The sequence below is a fragment of the Pleurodeles waltl genome, chromosome 1_2 (genome assembly GCF_031143425.1).
Source record: "Pleurodeles waltl isolate 20211129_DDA chromosome 1_2, aPleWal1.hap1.20221129, whole genome shotgun sequence".
NCBI classification, from domain to species: domain Eukaryota; kingdom Metazoa; phylum Chordata; class Amphibia; order Caudata; family Salamandridae; genus Pleurodeles; species Pleurodeles waltl.
In genome coordinates, this window is record NC_090437.1 from 883,260,587 (window position 1) to 883,277,987 (window position 17,401).

Sequence of the window (17,401 nt, forward strand, 5' to 3'; positions counted from 1 at the left end):
ACTGGTGTATCTCTCTCCACACGCAGCTTGATTAAATCAACGAGTACTACTTTTCACTGTCTTGCTCGAAGGTGGAGGGAACAAGGATACGCACAAAGCAGGCACACCTAGATTGGTCGATGCTCTTTAGTTAATCATGAAAGTAACATGGAACCTCGGTCTTCTGCAGTCCTGCAGCCACTTACGGGCGTCGGATAAAAGTAGAACCTGTACTATTCTGTTATCAAGGTAAACAGTCATAACAGTTTTGGTCTGGTATTTGCAGTTACATACCAGAGACTTACACTGCTAGCATTCATATGTTTACAGTGGATCTCGAAAGCAAAAGGCCTCTCTTTAAGCTTCCAAGCCCTTGTCTGATAAGTTAGATTACATAGAGCAGTGGTTCCCAACCTGTGGTCTGGGGACCCCTAGGGGTCCGCAAAGCCTCCTCAGGGGGTCTGCGACTGCTTGGAAAATTTAATAATTTCAACAGATTAGTTCCCCTGCTTTGCATAATAACTTAGTGGTGGGTCCCTGCATTCCAATAATGATTCAGTGGGGGTCCCCGAGTTCCAGTATTGCTAAAGTGGGGGTCCACAGAAGTCAAAAGGTTGGGAACCACTGACATAGAGCCTTAACCTGAGACATAAATGTTTCTGTTTAGAATATAGGAACTCACACAGACTTGTTTCTCTTTCCATATTAAACTTCGATGTAACATCTACCATAAAAATATTCAATTCGGTTGATCTTATGTTTTTTAGACATCAAGTGCCGCAATATTCCATCTCACATAAAACTAGGCACGCAAGACATTTGTTTGTTATCAAGCACTTGGGTGGTCGATCATTCTTACCTGAGGGGACCCCAGAAACTAAAGGGAGGGGAACTAAGCGAGAAAAGACTGCGGGTAGGCTATCCGACTGAAAGGACTACAAGACCACTAATGCACCTCCTTGATATAATGCCAATGCTTCCTGACTTGTACAGATAAAATTAGCAAGGACATTGATCATCCATTAAGTTTTTAAAATTCAGGAACTGGAAGTGTATTCCATGTTTATTTCATATCTATTTGGCTTTCACTAATTTACGTTAGTTGTCAGTGTGTTTCTGATATGTTCATTTTTCAATATATTTATATTTATCATTTGGTTTCCTTCATCCATTGGTCTTGTCAGGTGTCCTTCACATTTTGTATCCACTTACTACAGCATGGGGCGGTGGGTCAGCCCACTGCAGTCACTGGCTATGTGTCACTGTGAGTGGCTGCATTTTGTCTCACCACATTTGCACATCCTTCTGACAAGAAGTGCATTTCATTGCCAGAGTTGGTCGGCTAATGCTTTGCTTTAACCAGCCTTTTTTTCCTTTATATTCTTTGGTTTATAAGTTATCCCTGTGTATTTAACCTAAGTCATCATGTTACAGTAACTGAAAGTCAGTTGTACTTTTTCTTTGCCCCAGAATTGTAATGTGTATTGCAACTATACCTGCACTCAGTACACCCTCCTGTAAGGAGGAAGCACTCATACCGATTAGTTAAAATGGTTGCAATGGTTACATTTTTAGTTTTAAATGTAAATATCTGTATTACAAGCATATGACCACTACCATATTAAGGAAGTAGAATATTTTCTTTTTTCACTTTTATTTTTGTGGCTTATGCTTTTAATAAAAAATAATGAAAAAATGGCCATCAGACCAGCTTGCCAATGCCAGAACTTTTGGCTTTGAAAGCCCAAACTCATGCATAAGCTGCATTGAATAGCAGACTTCAGACATCTGGATCTGTGCCAGGAAGTTTAACCTATGGTGAATATCTCGTCCCGGGAGAGGGGAGCGGAATGAAAAAAAAAATTGGGGAGTTTAACTTCCAGTATCTCAACCACAACATGTCTAAAACAATGTACTGCAAAATCTTTCTTGAGTTTCAACTATTTCCCCCATTTCAGTTCAGTGACTACACACTGCACAAGTAAGCACCCACCTTTCTGCATTTAACATGTTTTACTTATTTCAAAACGAAGATATGTAACTAGATTGTATTGCCATTCTATTTGAGCTATGAAACCATGCTACATTCCATTCCCTTTGATCGTCTCTTGTAAAACCATCTATTTACTTTCTACATTTCCGGAAAACACGTATCCATTCCTTTTTTATGATTAATGCATTTGCAATCCTAGTCTCAATGTCTAGTGGCAAGTTGTCTGTGATGTTTGAGACGCACGTATTCTCTCTCTCTCTCTCTCTCTCTCTCTCTCTCTCTCTCTCTATCTCTCTCTATCTCTCTCTATCTCTCTCTATCTCTCTCTCTCTTCATCTCTCCATCTGTCCACATACTTTTGCACCATCATTGTCCAGCGCAATCAAGGAATTTCAAGACCATATCACCCTATAGCGGAAGAATGGTCATATATGTTCTTAGTACATTGGTCTTTTTCGTTAGTGGATTGGATCGTTTGTACTCAGTAGGCATCTCTGTATGTTTTTAGGAACCTTTCTCTGTAGTGGCTTTTGTATTATGTTATTTCTTTTTCAGGTTTCTTTTTATTGACCCAATGCTGCGACTGTTTGGCATTCTTAGGAACAAGGAGGTGTTTGTTGGCCCTATCTCCGTACTGCTAATTCGCTCATGGCAGGCAGCCTTGGAAGGCCCTGATATACCTGTTACTCATCTTCTACCAAGTCTGAATTTAGTTTTGAGGTTTCCATGACTGGTGGTTTCAAGTTGATTACTTTTCACTGCAAGTGATTCTTGTGACTCAACAAGTTTACTGCTTTCCAGTACTCTCCCCTTTTTCAGATATGAACTAATCCTCCACATATTTAATGTTAGGAGATACAAACGCAGGGCACCAAATATTAAAAGGTACCCATTCTTTTAAGTAATACACTTCTCATCCACTTTGCTTGCAGTTGTGTAGGTCTCATGGAGATATAATAGCTTTCTACAGGGTTCAGTGCAGGAGTGTTTAATATTCGCCTAAGCATACTTATCAAGCTTAGCAGGGTGAGGCCAGTGGACATCAATAAATACATTTTTTCCCCTGAAGCTGGCTTTCAGATTCTTAAGGGAAGTGTAGGATCTCCATTTCAAAATAGACCGACGTCAAAATACTGCAGATAGGTCCCTTGCCATGTTGCAAACTCATTTATGTCACTCAAAAATTGAAACCTAATACACCACTAAAGGATTTTTCACCAGTTGAGCCTGCTTATCTCATAATTGTAGACAAACCTCATCAAAACCCCTTAAGCATTGTAAGCTATCATGCAGCCTTAGGTTTTGAACTCAGAATAAGAAACACTTGTTTTAGAACCTGAAAACCTCCAGCATTTGAACAAGACGACTATTGTCAGAGGTGAAAAGCCTGCCCCCCGCTTTCATATCTCAGAACCTTTTCCGTTCTTGTTATGTCATACGTATTTGTATAGCCTGCTATCCATCACACATGAAGGTGCTTCACCATTGGTTAGGCAGCAGTCTCCCAGGAGATTTATTTTGAAAGTCAGGTCTTCAGCTTCTTACAGAACTTAAGAAGCTATGAAGAGGCTCTAATATGCTGTGGTAGGTTGTTCCATGTTTTGGGGGAGATGTATGAGAAGACACTACCTCCTGCTTTGTCTTGCTTATCTCTACTCATATCCTCACCTGCCCCATCTTCAGTCTGTGTCCCTTCATGCAGACCCAAGCTCCTCCAGTTCTTTTACTCATGGTTATTTTTGCTTTTTTCCTTGTCCTTCTAAAATTTAATTTTTCAATGAATTCACAAACATTCAGAGACGTGTGTCTGGAAAATTGTGCCAGGCATGAGTTTCCAGGCATACTTCTGTGAAGGTCATGTGACATAGTTTGCCTTCAGGTTCCTATTCCCCCTGTGCAGAGTTCTTCAATGCAGAGAACTCTGCACAGGGGGTACTAGGATTCCCTGTGCAAATGTAGACAGTTTTCCACCTGTGGGGAATATTTATTATTATCACGCGAAAGTTATTTCCCCTACATCCCCAACAAATCTGAGGGTGGTGGTTCATTCCCATTTGGGAAGGAATTTACACCAGCCTTTTCTAGGTTGGAAAGGGAAATTAGAGACGACTTTAAATGCTGACAAACATACATGTTTGTGGGTATTCACAAGTTTCTAAAGCTAACAACATCATGAACTGCCATTTTCCCACCCTCTTGAGTAGTATTTATGCATGCAGAAAACTTTGTCCTCATGGTAGAGATCTCTATGCAAATAAATTGATTAAGGCCTGCCAAGAATTCCTTTGTGATTTCCAGTCAGGGATAAAATGGGTAATATTGGCAGCATGTGTGTACCTTTGTGAGTAGGACCCTATGTCGTTAGAATTGTGTTGTGCCCAGTCAGCAGTCAAGAGGATTCTGTAATGTTCTGCTTAGTTAGAGTAAATGCTAAATATCTGGATAAAACGGAATACTATACTCTTAGGATTTCAAGTGCTGTTGGCAGTAAATATGTAGCATATCTGAACTATGTTTGAGGTATATGAGAAAGGACTGTCTACTTTGTACTAGTAGGTGATTGTGTGGGATTTCTTGGAATGATCTGTTTTTGGTAGCATTATTATAAAATAATGGAAAATGATATCACTACATTGCAATGCTGATGTGAGATATGTTCTGTGGGACGTTGGGCAGTTCTGTGGGAGAAAAATTTAGCATACAACAACATAAGCCTTGTTATCAAATATACATGGAACCCAGTGCAATATTTATATCAGGTTAAGGCATTAAGTTAACAGCCCTTGCATATGTTGGATATTCTAACTTGGATTTTACATGGATTGTAACATGTTTGTATTTTAAAAGTTGAAGATAATTGGCTGTGTGTTGTGACTCCTACATTTACTACTTTCTACAGCATGGGATTTATGTCATGCCTCACTCTGTCAAAATGACCCTTTAAACCCAAAACTATATTTCCCGTTGGAAATCTTAACGCGTCTATGGTAAAATGAACAACTAGATGATGGATATTTTTTTAACTCCAGCTTTCCTTTTAATTTGAGATATAAACATTTTAAAGCCAGGTTGATTTCAAGGCAGGCCAGCTCGGGGAAAGCAGCAGCCAACCATAACGAGATCCATATGCTTGGACTGTTTGGATCCTCCAGAATTTGTTTCAATTTCGGGAATGAAGCTCACTGGGAAGGTGCTGTGAACTGAACTCTTTAACGTATTTGCACATTTAACTGGTATTTGCACTCTAAACAGCCACTTTTGGATGCTGCCCTTCAAACATTATTTCTGACCACTAAGGGCGCATAATTTAGTGGTATTTTCAGAAAAACTTGGCAAATTAGTAGCACTGACGTAATTTTGTGTTGCTTTCTTGCAGAACTTCACTGAAAGGATTGGAGATATATAGTCCCCTTCTTTGAGGAATGAAAAGCTATCTGAACCAGATGATGTTTATTGGCATCTGCAGATTTCATGTAGAACTCCTCCTGACCACAGCGAAGATAAATGAGGGCTGCTTTGTGATGCAAGCAGAGGCATACAACTCTCTGGTGAATTAGCCAGAAGTGAATTTATGATTGGTCTGATCACTGGAGGCTAAGGGAAAAGCTCAGCTTTTAAGTAGCAGTAATGAAATATTTTTCTGAACATAGCTCCTTGCCTGTTTCTTGGCAGTAGGTCTATTTTTGGTCAGTCTTCCTCATAGTTGTGCTACTGGTTAAGTCTGAATCTGTTCTGTTTGCTTCATTGCTTCGCCACTAAGTTGACAATGAGTTAAAAGCCCTTGGTGTGGCCGATATCGTTGTTGAGTGCTTTGGTGTGATCTGCATTGGGCTTCCAAAGGAGTTGTTTGGAAGCCCACTGCAGAACTAACTTTGAGGTTATTGGTCTTTTTCAATGCACTTCCTAACACTTTTTTCAGAGTCCTTTTCCTGTTCTTTATTCAAGGCAAGTCCACATTGAGAAGTTCAGAATATTGCTGTTGGTGCAATCAACGTGTACCTAAATTTTGCATGCAGAAATCATCAAAGTTTGCGCCAGGGTGGTGGTACTTGCTTCTGCTAGTAACTTTCATAGAGGCCAAGAGTACTATCCTCAAGGCAGTTCCGTATTATAGACTTGCCCAAGCATGTCTGAAGTTTGTTGTGTGTCTTGCATTTGACCTTGGATTGATATGCTATTTATAAAATGGAAACGGACCCTGAGAGTTGATTAATATTGTTTAGGCTGATACAGGAACCGTATTGAGCGCTACTATGGTGTGACTCTGAATGTGCTGCAACAGGTGCTACAACAACATTCTTGCTTTCTATTGAACGTCTGAGTCGTCCGCTCTGTATAACATGCAAGTAAACAAAAGCTATCTAAACTTTTTACCCAGTCCTCTAAAAGACCATACAAATGCTGAGAACATAACTTGTGTAACAAAATTTGTCAGGCAGGCCACAGAACAAGGGACAGAAATAATTAGCTGCTGTTTTACACTTTTAGCTCAATAGAGTTCCCCTTTGTGTATCTTTTTTGTATTTGTATTTTTTGATTTATTTATTCACATTTAAAACAGGTAGCCATGGAAGAAGGCATAACCAATACAGCAAGTCCCCAATAACAGGCCCACAGAGTCTTGAATGTGCATCAGCAGTACTTATAGCAACTGCAAGAGGTAGTCCGGATGAAGGAGCCATGCCTCCAGGGAGAGAAGGGAGAAGAGGTGGGGGAACTACAGGCAAACCCATCTACGGATAAACTGATGCGCCTATGCCAAACCAGCTTTAGTGTCCCAGAAAGAAAGGAGAAGGTAAGGTGCAGGTACAGCAACAGTGTTCCATCTGGCATCTCCTACCCTGAAGTACACATCCACAAAACTCCCAAAGCGTCTGACCTCCAGCACGGGGCCCAGGGTGTCTCCCCATTCCCCTAGAATTCATCTAACTCTGCAGACAACACAGAAGCGCTGTCGGTCACAACCCCTGGTGAGCTTGAGGCTGAACTAATAGCCAGTAATTACTATGTCATCCTCTCCCAGACGGTCCACCTTGGCACCCAAGAGCTCCAAATCATGTTCTGCGCTCTCATGAGGGTGGACTTTCAGGAGTCTGCATTCTTCTGCCACTGCCCATTCCAGTGAATCGGACTGCCACTTATTCCTTGTCGGAGGCTTGAGCTGCCCCAGTGAATGACAATACGCCGCCTTGCGAGCACTAGCCCCAATTGGGCAAACCTGTACCGCATTTTTTTTGCCTTTCTTAGGGAGAGGCAGTAGACCCAGTTGGCAATGACATTTTGTCAACTCCGCCTTCACTGCTATTGTTCTGCCCACCTCCCTTATTATTGCTTTCCAAAAGGGCAGTAACTCCCTGCATTACCATGTGCCATGGCCATATGTGGCTGGGGATACGCCACAGCAGGAAACAGCACTAATAACGCAGTCAGTGCAACGAGATGCATTGACCACGCTGCCGTTACCACTCATATGCGTTTACTATGCATGCGTTTACCACGCATATGTGTGGTAAGGGCAGAGGGAGCAGTCGGGCAGAAGGAAGGAAGCAAGCAGGAAGGAGCAGTGACCAGACGAGAGAGGTAAGTGGGGCCTGGGTTGGGAAGGGAGGAAGGGTTGTGGTAGTTTTTAGGACAGGGTGGGGGATCGGAGTAGGTTTCAGAGCAGGGGTGGTGATATGGGGTAGTTTTTAGGGCAGGGTGGGGTACGTTTTAGGACAGGGTGGAGTAGGTTTTAGGATTTAGAACAGGGGTTGGGTGTTTTTTAGAACAGAACAGGCTAGTTTTTAGGACAGGGGAAGGGTAGGTTTTAGGGTTTACGGTGAAGGCAGGGGTCAGGGTAGTTTTTAGGACAGGGTAGGGCAGGTTTTAAGATTCAGGGTGGGGCGGGGTAGTTTTTAGGACAGGGTGGGGTAGGTTTTAGGACAGGGTAGGTTTTAGGGTTTGGAGCTGGTCGGATAGTTTTTAGGACAGAGTGGTGTAGGTTTTAGGACAGGGTAGGGTTTAGGGTGGGGCGGAGTGGGGTGGTTTTTAGGACAGGACAGTGTAGGGTTTAGGGTAGAGGGCGGGTAGTTTTTAGGACAGGGTGGGTTTTAGGGTTTAGAGCGGGGTAGGTTTTCTGGTGAAGGCGGGTCGGGTATTTTTTAAGACAGGGTGGGGTAGGTTTTAGGACAGAGTAGGTTTTAGGGTTTAGAGCGGAGTCTGGTAGTTTTCAGTACAGAGCAGGGTAGGTTTTGAGGTGTGGGATCGGGGTAGTTTTTAGGACAGGGTGGGGTAGGCTTTAGGATTCAGGGTGGCGGGTAGTTTTTAGGACAGGGTGGGTTAGGTTTTAGGACTGGGTAGGTTTTAGGGTTTAGACCGGGGTTGGGTAGTTTTTAGGACAGAGGGGGGTAGGCTTTAGGGCAGGGTAGGTTTTAGGGTGGGGCGTGGGTTGGGGTAGTTTTTAGGACAGGACAGTGTAGGTTTTAGGGTAGGGGGTCAGGTAGTTTTTAGGACAGAGCGGTGTAGGTTTTGGGACACAGCAAGGTAGCTTTTGGGGTTTAGGGCGAAGGCAGGGGGTTGGGGTAGTTTTTATGGCAGGGTAGGTTTTAGGGTTCAGGGTGGGGGCTCGGGTAGTTTTTAGGAAAGGGTGTTGTCGTTTTTAGGATAGGGTAGGTTTTAAGGCTTAGGGCTGGGGTGAAGGGGGCCGGGTAGTTTTTAGGACAGGGCATGGTAGATTTTAGAACAGGATAGCTTTTAGGGTTCTGGGAGGGAGATGTAGGTTTTTAGCACAGAGCAGGTTAATATTTAGGGTTTAGGGCAGGGAGTCGGGTAGTTTTTATGACAGGGCGGGGTAGGTTTTAAGACAGGGAAGATTTTAGGGTTTAGGGCAGGGGGTCGGGGTAGTTTTTAGGACCAGGCGGGGTAGGTTTTAGGTTTCAGGGCGAGGGTGGGAGTTTTTTTTAGGGCAGGAAAGGTTAGGTTTTAGGCCAGGGTAGGTTTTACGGTTTAGGGCGGGAGTCAGGGTAGTTTTTAGGACAGATGGGGTCATTTTTCGGCCAGGGTAGGTTTTAGAGTTTATGGCAGGGTGGGGGTTGGGTAGTTTTTAGGAAAGTTTGGGACACGTTTTAGGACAGGGCAGGGTAGGCCTGGGGTTTAGGGCTCTGGGCAGGGGTTGGAAGGGGCAGTTTTAAGGCCACCCGGGCGGCAGGAGGAGTATGATGTCAGGTTTAGGTGGCATGGTGGGGGAGAATTTACCATGCATGTTACTTTACCAAACATGCTTTTGCTACTAAATTTGTTGTAAAGGCATGCGTGGTAAAGGCATACGTGGTAAAGATGCGGTCGTTGTAAAGACCACGTTGTAAAGGCATGCATTGTAAACGCATTCGTTGTTCCATCATACATCCCGCCACAGCTTGTACATTCAGAACGCTTGGGGTATACCCTATGCAGGCGCTGCGGCGTGAAATATGCTCTGCGCAGGTAGGAACATTGTGACTGCTTCCCGCCTCCTACACTGGTGCCCGAGCCCATCTCCTCTCCTGTTCAGTGAGCGGTGACTCCAGATCCGCATCCCAAGCTGTACATGCCGTTGGCACATCCGTCGGTCTGTCATTCTTGAGGGCAGTATATAATCGGGGATAATGCCTCTGGCTGGCCCAGGATCCACTCTTTGTGTATCTTGATTTGGTTTAAGGAAAAAAACGCCTTTCCAGAGAAAGGAGGTTATACCCTTTCCATTCGTGTCAAGTAAAACAGAATTGTGAGGCATGATATGTCTTTGCTGGTGTGTGTCCAGGTGTGATTTTCATCAGCCATTGTTCTACTCCAAGCCAATAACACCGTTGCTAGTCATGGTTGAGCTTTTAGTTTGGCACCTCCCCAAACCAGTATTCAGTCAAATGAGCTTGTGGTATGTGGAGTACAGCAGAGTCACTTTCATCCAAACTGCACAGTGCAGTGGCTTTGTGAACCACTTTGAAGGCAGGAGACTTGACAGGGTGGTAAGCCTAGGTTATGGGCAAATATGCAGTTTACTTTAGAAGATACTAGTGAATTAAATGCAGTGAGGAAATTCATAGTTGATACTTTTTCAGCACATAGTATGATGACACAAAATAGTCAAGGCATCGAGTTGACCTAAGCAAGTTCGCCACAAATGCAGTTACGTTTTTTTAGTTTTTGTTGGCCATCATAGGAACCGTAAATTGCACTTGCGTTGGAAAGCTGTGGGCATATGGTTCCTAGAAGTAATTTTAATCCAGGTATCCACAATACATGTCTGTTTTCTGGTTGTGCATCGTTGATTTTGGTCAACATATTTGTAAATGCAGCTGCTGTGCTGGCGTCAACAGCGCTGTACACGGCAGTATATTATTATATGAAACATGTGAGCACCACGGGAAGATGGATGGATGGAAGGAAGTTATTGAGGCTCTTCACATGATGCATATTGCTTCTCGTATAGCAACATCCTCTAGTAAATATCGGCTACTTGGAGCTTCCTTGTCAATGTTCAAGTGTGTATTGAACTACAGTAGCACTGCTGTTCCACACTGCTCCTTCATAGACGTGCTAACAGCTTTAGACCTTTGTCGCACACTCTTTCCAACCGTATCAAGATGACTCATATATTTTCTGTGATGACTCTTCAGTCGCTTCTGCACTGCTAAGTTGAACCCTAGTGTCATGTTGCCTTTTGCAAAAAATTGTCTGCACGTTACTCCCAACTAAGCAGTCTGCTGTGAGTTTATTTTTTGATGGACTTTTTTTATTCTAAACACAAACTGCAATCACAAGAGAGACACAAAATACACAGCGGAAATGCACAATTTTAAGGCGGCCTGACCACGCCATGTTATTGACATCACATATCATTCTTACTGTTGGCCCAGGATTGTGCTCTTGCAGGTTGAGTCCCTAACAAGCTCCACCGACTTCAGTACAAGAGGACAGCGAGTAATAATACTTAGGGGACAGTCAGTTAGCTGATGATGGTGAGTTTTGAAAAAATAAATCACCGACCCATCAATTGTCTTTAGCCTCTAATGTTCATACCTGTTCGCTTAATGCAAGCTGTTTTTATAGAAACTGGATGCGACCCATTGATGCAGTTTTTTAAGATCGGACCTCCACAGTAACTTTAATAGAAATGGTTGTTTTAAGCTGCAAATGTCAGCACATCTCAGGGTTTTAGAAGGCAGCTCATTATTGTAAAAACCGGTGATGTGGAGGGTTACAGTGAGTGATCTCTTGTGCTCACCATTTGACTTAACTCGCTGTATTTGGCAAAAACGTTTATTACTGCGGTTCTGGTGTAGGACTCTGCAGAAGACATTGCAGGGGGAGGAAAGTGCAGTAGGTGGGAGGTGAATCTTCTATATTAATGTGCCTGTTTTTCTTTTTTTGTGTGCAGGTGATGTATCGCCAATCAGCATGTCTCCCATCAGCCAATCCCAGTTCATTCCACTCGGGGAAATCCTATGTTTGGCCATCTCGGCTATGAACTCTTCACGGAAGCCAGTCACCCAAGAAGCACTAATGGAGCATCTCACCACCTGCTTTCCAGGTAACTGCACCAAACTAGGTTACTGTGTGTTGAGGGTAACGTGGAGAGTTTTCAAAAGATAATGTACGCACTTTGAAGGGACAGTTCTAAACGATGCATAGAAATCTATATTTCACCATCGTGTCACTTGTTTATAGAGTGGATCTGTGCCTGTATTTTCATGCAGGTTTTATAGTGGTGATGTCTGATGAAGCACCCACTCAGCAGAACATCCAATTATTGGGAGGCGTGTGCATCCACATCATTGAGGTATAAAGGGTATAGACTAAAAAAAGAGTGTGGAGTACCGTGTAGCAATGAAATAATTATTTGTAAGCCTGACTTTAAGAGTGCATACTTTTTGTGCACATGTGTGCAGTTGAAAGTGGAGAAAACTTTTTAAACTCATTTAGGCAGTGGTTAAATTGTGTTAAAGAAAAAGTGCTGGTTTGCGATTTGCTTTTCCTTGAAACCTACCTCAAAGCTCCAGGCCGAGGAGTCTATTGCTACGTCAGAGATGTGTGGGTTAGGCAGGCAGGCTTTAATCTTTTTTAGATTTGGACAGGTCAGGTCCTGACAGGAGCTGCAATGCCATTGCAGGCCTGGAACCCTCGACTGCCTCGCAGCTAACCGTCCTTTGATTGTGCTGCCAGATCTTGCCATGCAGAATGAACATCTTTAGGGAGGGAGAACAACAGTTATTTTTTTTATTTCTATTGTGATTTGTGAAAATAGAAGAAGGGTTCCTAATCATGTTGAATGGTGAAAGAATGAAACATTGGGCCCCCTCCTAATTCATCTACGTGGAAATAAAGGAAGGACTGAATCCTCCGAGTGCTCTGTAAATTAAGGCAGCTGTTGGCCTGACAAGATAGTAAGGGAGGTTGGCCAAGTCCTGGTCCCATGAAATAAGTGCTGGTGGTGCTCACCAGCACAAATTAACTGCTGTTTTTTGTCCCTCACCAGTTTTCCAGGAATGAATTTCATCAGGTCAAACCTGGTGGGATCTATATGTGGATAAAGGCCAGAAATTCAGAGTTTAACTTTATGTACTGGTGAAGTACCAGTGATTTCTCCATTGAGCTATATATTTGCCTCTGCCTCCCACTCGGATCATCAAATGTAAATGAAAACAAAAATGTGAATGCTTTTTTTTTTTTTTCTTCTTCTTCTTCTTTTGGTGCATGGGGGGACATCACCGAGGTCGGGGTTGGAGGTGCAGCATTTGAGTGGAAGTTGATGGAGGAAGCAAAGAGTCAAAAGGAACATGAAGCACAGAGAGCAGGGGAAAAAACAGATAGGTGTGAGTGCATGTGGAACTGGAAGGGAACAGTAGTACCTAGACACTAAAGCAATGCTTGTGGGGGAGAACACAAATCAAAGGGCGAGTGTATCACGAAGTGGGGTGGGGAGAAGCACATGGGTGAGAGAGCAGCACGGAGAGGGAAAGCGAAAGACGCTATGAATACACCTGGAAAACCTGGAGACCTAAAAAGCCAAATGTCCACCAAAGCATGCTTTGCAGTGTTGCTACGTGTGTGTGTGTGTGTGTATGAGTGCTCACACATGTAGATGTTGCAGCTACTTGAAATATTAAAATGTCCATGTTGTGCAACTAAGTCACAACGCATGTACTCGCATGCAGTTTAGTCTGCTGGTGGGCATTTTGACTTTGTGTTTTTCAGTGTTTTGAATCACCTTTGCACGCCAGTTGCAGTTTTAGAGCTACCTGAGGATATCCACCATCTCCCATGTTAAAGTAGAAGCATACTATGGTTGCTCAATGCCCTATTTATTTTGAAGCACAATTAGTACATACTAGAGCCCAACTTTTTTTGTAAGTTGCAAAATGTATGAAATAGATTGTGTTAGTAACCAAATATTTTCAAAACCAATAGATCTGGCTTTATTGTGCAGACATCTATGTAGGTCTGGTCGTTATCACATTAAAGACCGACCTTTTTGCTTTACAAATGCTTGTTTTGTTTTAGCCTGCTGTATTATGCTTACTTATGTGTGTTGTTTGAGAGTGTGCCTAAACATATATCTACATGTATGTGTAACTCGCACATGCTTCCTGACTGAAATGCTGCAGTGAAAAAATAAAACCCGAATTATTGTTTTATGTAGAGTGCATGTATGAGATAAGGCTTAAGGTGTGGTGATTCAGTGACATATAAAGTAGTCTGTCGTGCATTGCTATTCAAGGACTTCATGGTCCATTAAACAGCTAATAGCATGACACGTGATTGAAATACTCGTCTGGATGAAGCCAAAACTCACTTTCTGTATATTTCAAATGTTAGTAATAGGTCTAGACCTATAAAGTCTTCAGTATTGAACAAGGTTGAATTTGAAAAATCTTACAATCCAATGTCCTTTGGCTACATATATGCCATTAGGTCACCACACCTGACCTCCTATTTATAAAATGCATTATTCACTCCAGAACACACAATTAAAGTATAAACCCAAGGTAACTATATTTCTATGCCTGTATGGTCCAGTCCCGGAAACCGATTTCATTTCTCAAAAAAGTTTGGTAACTACTCCTTTGGAAAATACAGTGATTATTGTATGTAACTATTCATTTGCATTTATGAAGGCTGTAGCTTGAGCCAGAAGAAGTAGCAATTGACGCTCATACTCTGTTTTTTTGTTATTATTTAGTTCGACTTCTTTTAGTCCTTTTTAAAGATATATAGCTTTTCATTTTTTGTAGTAAAAGCAAAATCATTTTACAGCTGTAATGGGTTACTCTCTGAAGCTCACTGGCTGCCTTGGCACCTGTCGAGATGAGGATATCTACGGTGTATTCTGTGTCCATCAACGCCCGCTGTCTCCAGGCATGCTCCACCGCACCACCACAAGCCAGCTGGCCATAGTGCCATTGCGTATTGTTTGAGATAATATGACACCGAAAGCTGAGAGTGATCTGTTCTTGTGGGTCCCCTGTGAATTTTGAGCCACTAAAAAACATAGTTGGGTCTTCGCCTAATTTGAGACCAATCTGCCCCGGTGCAATGCCAGTTTCCTACACTTGAGAAAATTGTGTAATTCTGTGCAACACTGTCTACTCGTAGGCCCCGAATTCACTATGAAAATTGAGACTGGTCAGAAACAGGATATTTTCCAGTATGACGCGCAGTATAAATAAACATTGCATGCCCTTCTGTATTCAAGACAAGCCGTTACTTGCTGTCTAAATTAAATTAAAATATTTATTGCTTTTAGGTAAATTAATCCACTACAGCAACTAGGACAGCACAATGCAATTGCAAAATAAAACGACATTCAGCAGTTAAAACCACACTCTTTTTACTTGCAGATTGTTTCCTAGTTTACTTGGGGTGTACTTGTCAAACTGTTTTTAATGAGCAAAGTACTTGTCCGGAAAACCTTTTGACCTCACATGGCCTCTTTGATTCAGCGGTCGCTGCATCCACAGTAAACGGTAACACTGCGCGTGAGGTGGCCCTGTAGGTGTTCATCGACTAAATCGGAAAATAGCAATGAAGGTAGAAGAGCAATTCTGTTTGTGCAGACATGAGGCACGTAAGTCACACTGAGGTTTTGGCATTGCGGTTTCATTCATGGGCCGTTCTGAGACAGGGGTGAGCTGATGATGCAGATACACTGCCGTTCACACGTTTACCAAGCAATAGTTTTCTTTTCATATCCTTCGTAGTGAAACCAATTTTCTGAATGGCCCTTCTTGCAGAATAAATGAAGAACAAATGCATGCAGCACATATGCAGCACATATGCAGCCTCGTATACAGCACACAAAACAAAATTGTATTAATGCAGCAAATGTAAAACCTGTCGAGTTTGGGTCAAAGGCTTATTTATATTGGTGTCCCAGTTTTAAAATACACTACAGTATGTAGATGATGTATTGGGGAGAACTCATCCCCTTAAATGTGCAAACACTGGAGGGGTGACATCATAAAGACATTTGCCAACACCATGTCACTGAACTAAATACCCAGACTCTTGCAAAATGTTGCGTTTTTATCTGACTACAGCCACAATGTTTGTAACGTGTGCCATGATGGATCACAACTGTCAGCAGTCTATAAATGCAAATAAACCAAACTCTAGAGCAACTAGCATTTACCATCTTTGCCTACTTATGCCCTAGCTAAACATTTCTGGAGGCACAGGCAGCTGCAGTGTTCCATCTGGCATGGCAGTTCAGTTTTTCTGCTCTAGTTCTGCAGAGAGCCCATGTGGCTGAATGCATTTTTTATTTATTTACTGACATTAGTCATAACGTCTGTGCCTTTGTACTGCTCACCAGACCTTGTTAAGCTCCCTTAATTTTTGTGTGCAGGGAGATTAACAAATGCCAAGCACCTGTATGGCCCATCTGCCCACAATCACCAGACAGGAGCAGTAGAGTAGATGGTACACTTTTTTTTCTTTGTGACCTTACTGCACATCTGCCCCAGACTGTTTCTTCTGTCTTGGGGTTTTCCGCTCCTCTGAGGAATGTGTGGTGTGTTCAGATTTCCGCCCTCTGCAGATCACTGCAAGAGGGGGCTCACTGAGCGCCCAGTACTTGGAAAGGAAAGACCGTGGTGTGCGGAGGACTGCCATGGAGTGTAGTGGGAATGGTGTAGAGGGAGTACAAGAAGACAAGCACGTTTGCATTGCGTGTATGGTGACCAACTTGCGTCAGTTCATGAGGGACACTTTCTGGTTCTAAAGTTTTCACCTGCAGATGATTGTTTTCAGGTGTGTTAGTCTAATGTGTTTAATGGAAGCAAAGCACGGACTACAATGCCATAAATTATGGATGATCACATGAAATTTCCGGACTGGAAATCATGTCTGTAATGACCTGGAAGGAGGTGGCCACCATAATTGTGTAGAGAAGTGTAACTTCTGCTTAACGAATGACCACAGCCAAACTTCCTGCTGTGTCAAAAATGACAAATTAGTACGGACTGGACAGAAGGTAAGTACACTGTGCAGAAATGCAGTGCCGGGACTCTACAGATTGCCAGTCTGTACTGGTAGCCAAGGACGCTGAGGGTTTTGAATCCAACAAAGATGGGGAGAAGCATTAGGTGCGCTGAAGGAACAAATGGAGAGGAGTCCTATCTAAATGTCCCCTGACTCCAGAGAAGCTTGGGCTCCAGGCCCCTGCACACCGGGGAAAATGACTACACACCGCATCTCTGGTGTGGAGACAGATGGCTAGGCCAACACCTCCCACATAGAAAATATAACTAACCATATAAAAAGAAGCTTCCTTCCAGGGTCCAGTCTCAAATACTCCACCAAAGAGAACAACTGTGAGAGCGCTGTGCCTTCCCTGAAGAACTGGCACCAAATGAGGCTCGACAGCGCTGCCACTGGATTGAATACTGCTTGGCACCAAAAGACAGACTCAATGCACAGGAAGTCCATGCTCGAAGCAAGGTTCTCAAGGCTGGGAAGAACTCCTGAGATGACACCAATAGCTACTTAGGGCTAAAATTGATTTCAGAGCCCAACAATGCTTTAGGAATGAGCCCTCAGAGACAGAAGAAGGTTCCAAAATGGCAGAAAACAGACAATTAGCACATACAATGATCCAAATAAGGCCATAATGTTGCAAGACCACCATGGGAAACGCCAACCCTTCCAAAAAATGTAATTCATTTTTGGAGAGGCCTTTTCAGAAGCTATTAGAAATGTTCCAATACCTGAGAACAGGAAGGCAAATGCTGCAAATACTTTAATACCACCAATGTCTCACAGCCCGCACACTCGTTCAGAGGAGGACACCTCTTACCAACATTAACAACATACTTAGAACCAGGGTCAGCTAATCAGCCACCCTTTGGCTGGAAGGACTAAAGATTAGACTGAAGATAACTTCATCTTAGAGCTCTGCTCATTTAGGGAATCTCC

At 43.0% G+C, this 17,401-nt stretch overlaps 1 protein-coding gene across 4 annotated transcripts in view; it reads left to right on the forward strand.

Moving 5' to 3' along the window:
* The window catches only part of STOX2 (storkhead box 2), a 410,255-nt gene that overhangs the window by 313,109 nt on the left and 79,745 nt on the right, over positions 1–17,401 (forward strand). For all 4 annotated transcript variants that reach the window (XM_069199355.1, XM_069199362.1, XM_069199370.1 and 1 more), the window contains exon 2: positions 11,367–11,519. In XM_069199355.1, the coding sequence (XP_069055456.1) occupies positions 11,367–11,519 (153 nt within the window). The remainder of the gene's footprint in view (positions 1–11,366; positions 11,520–17,401) is intronic.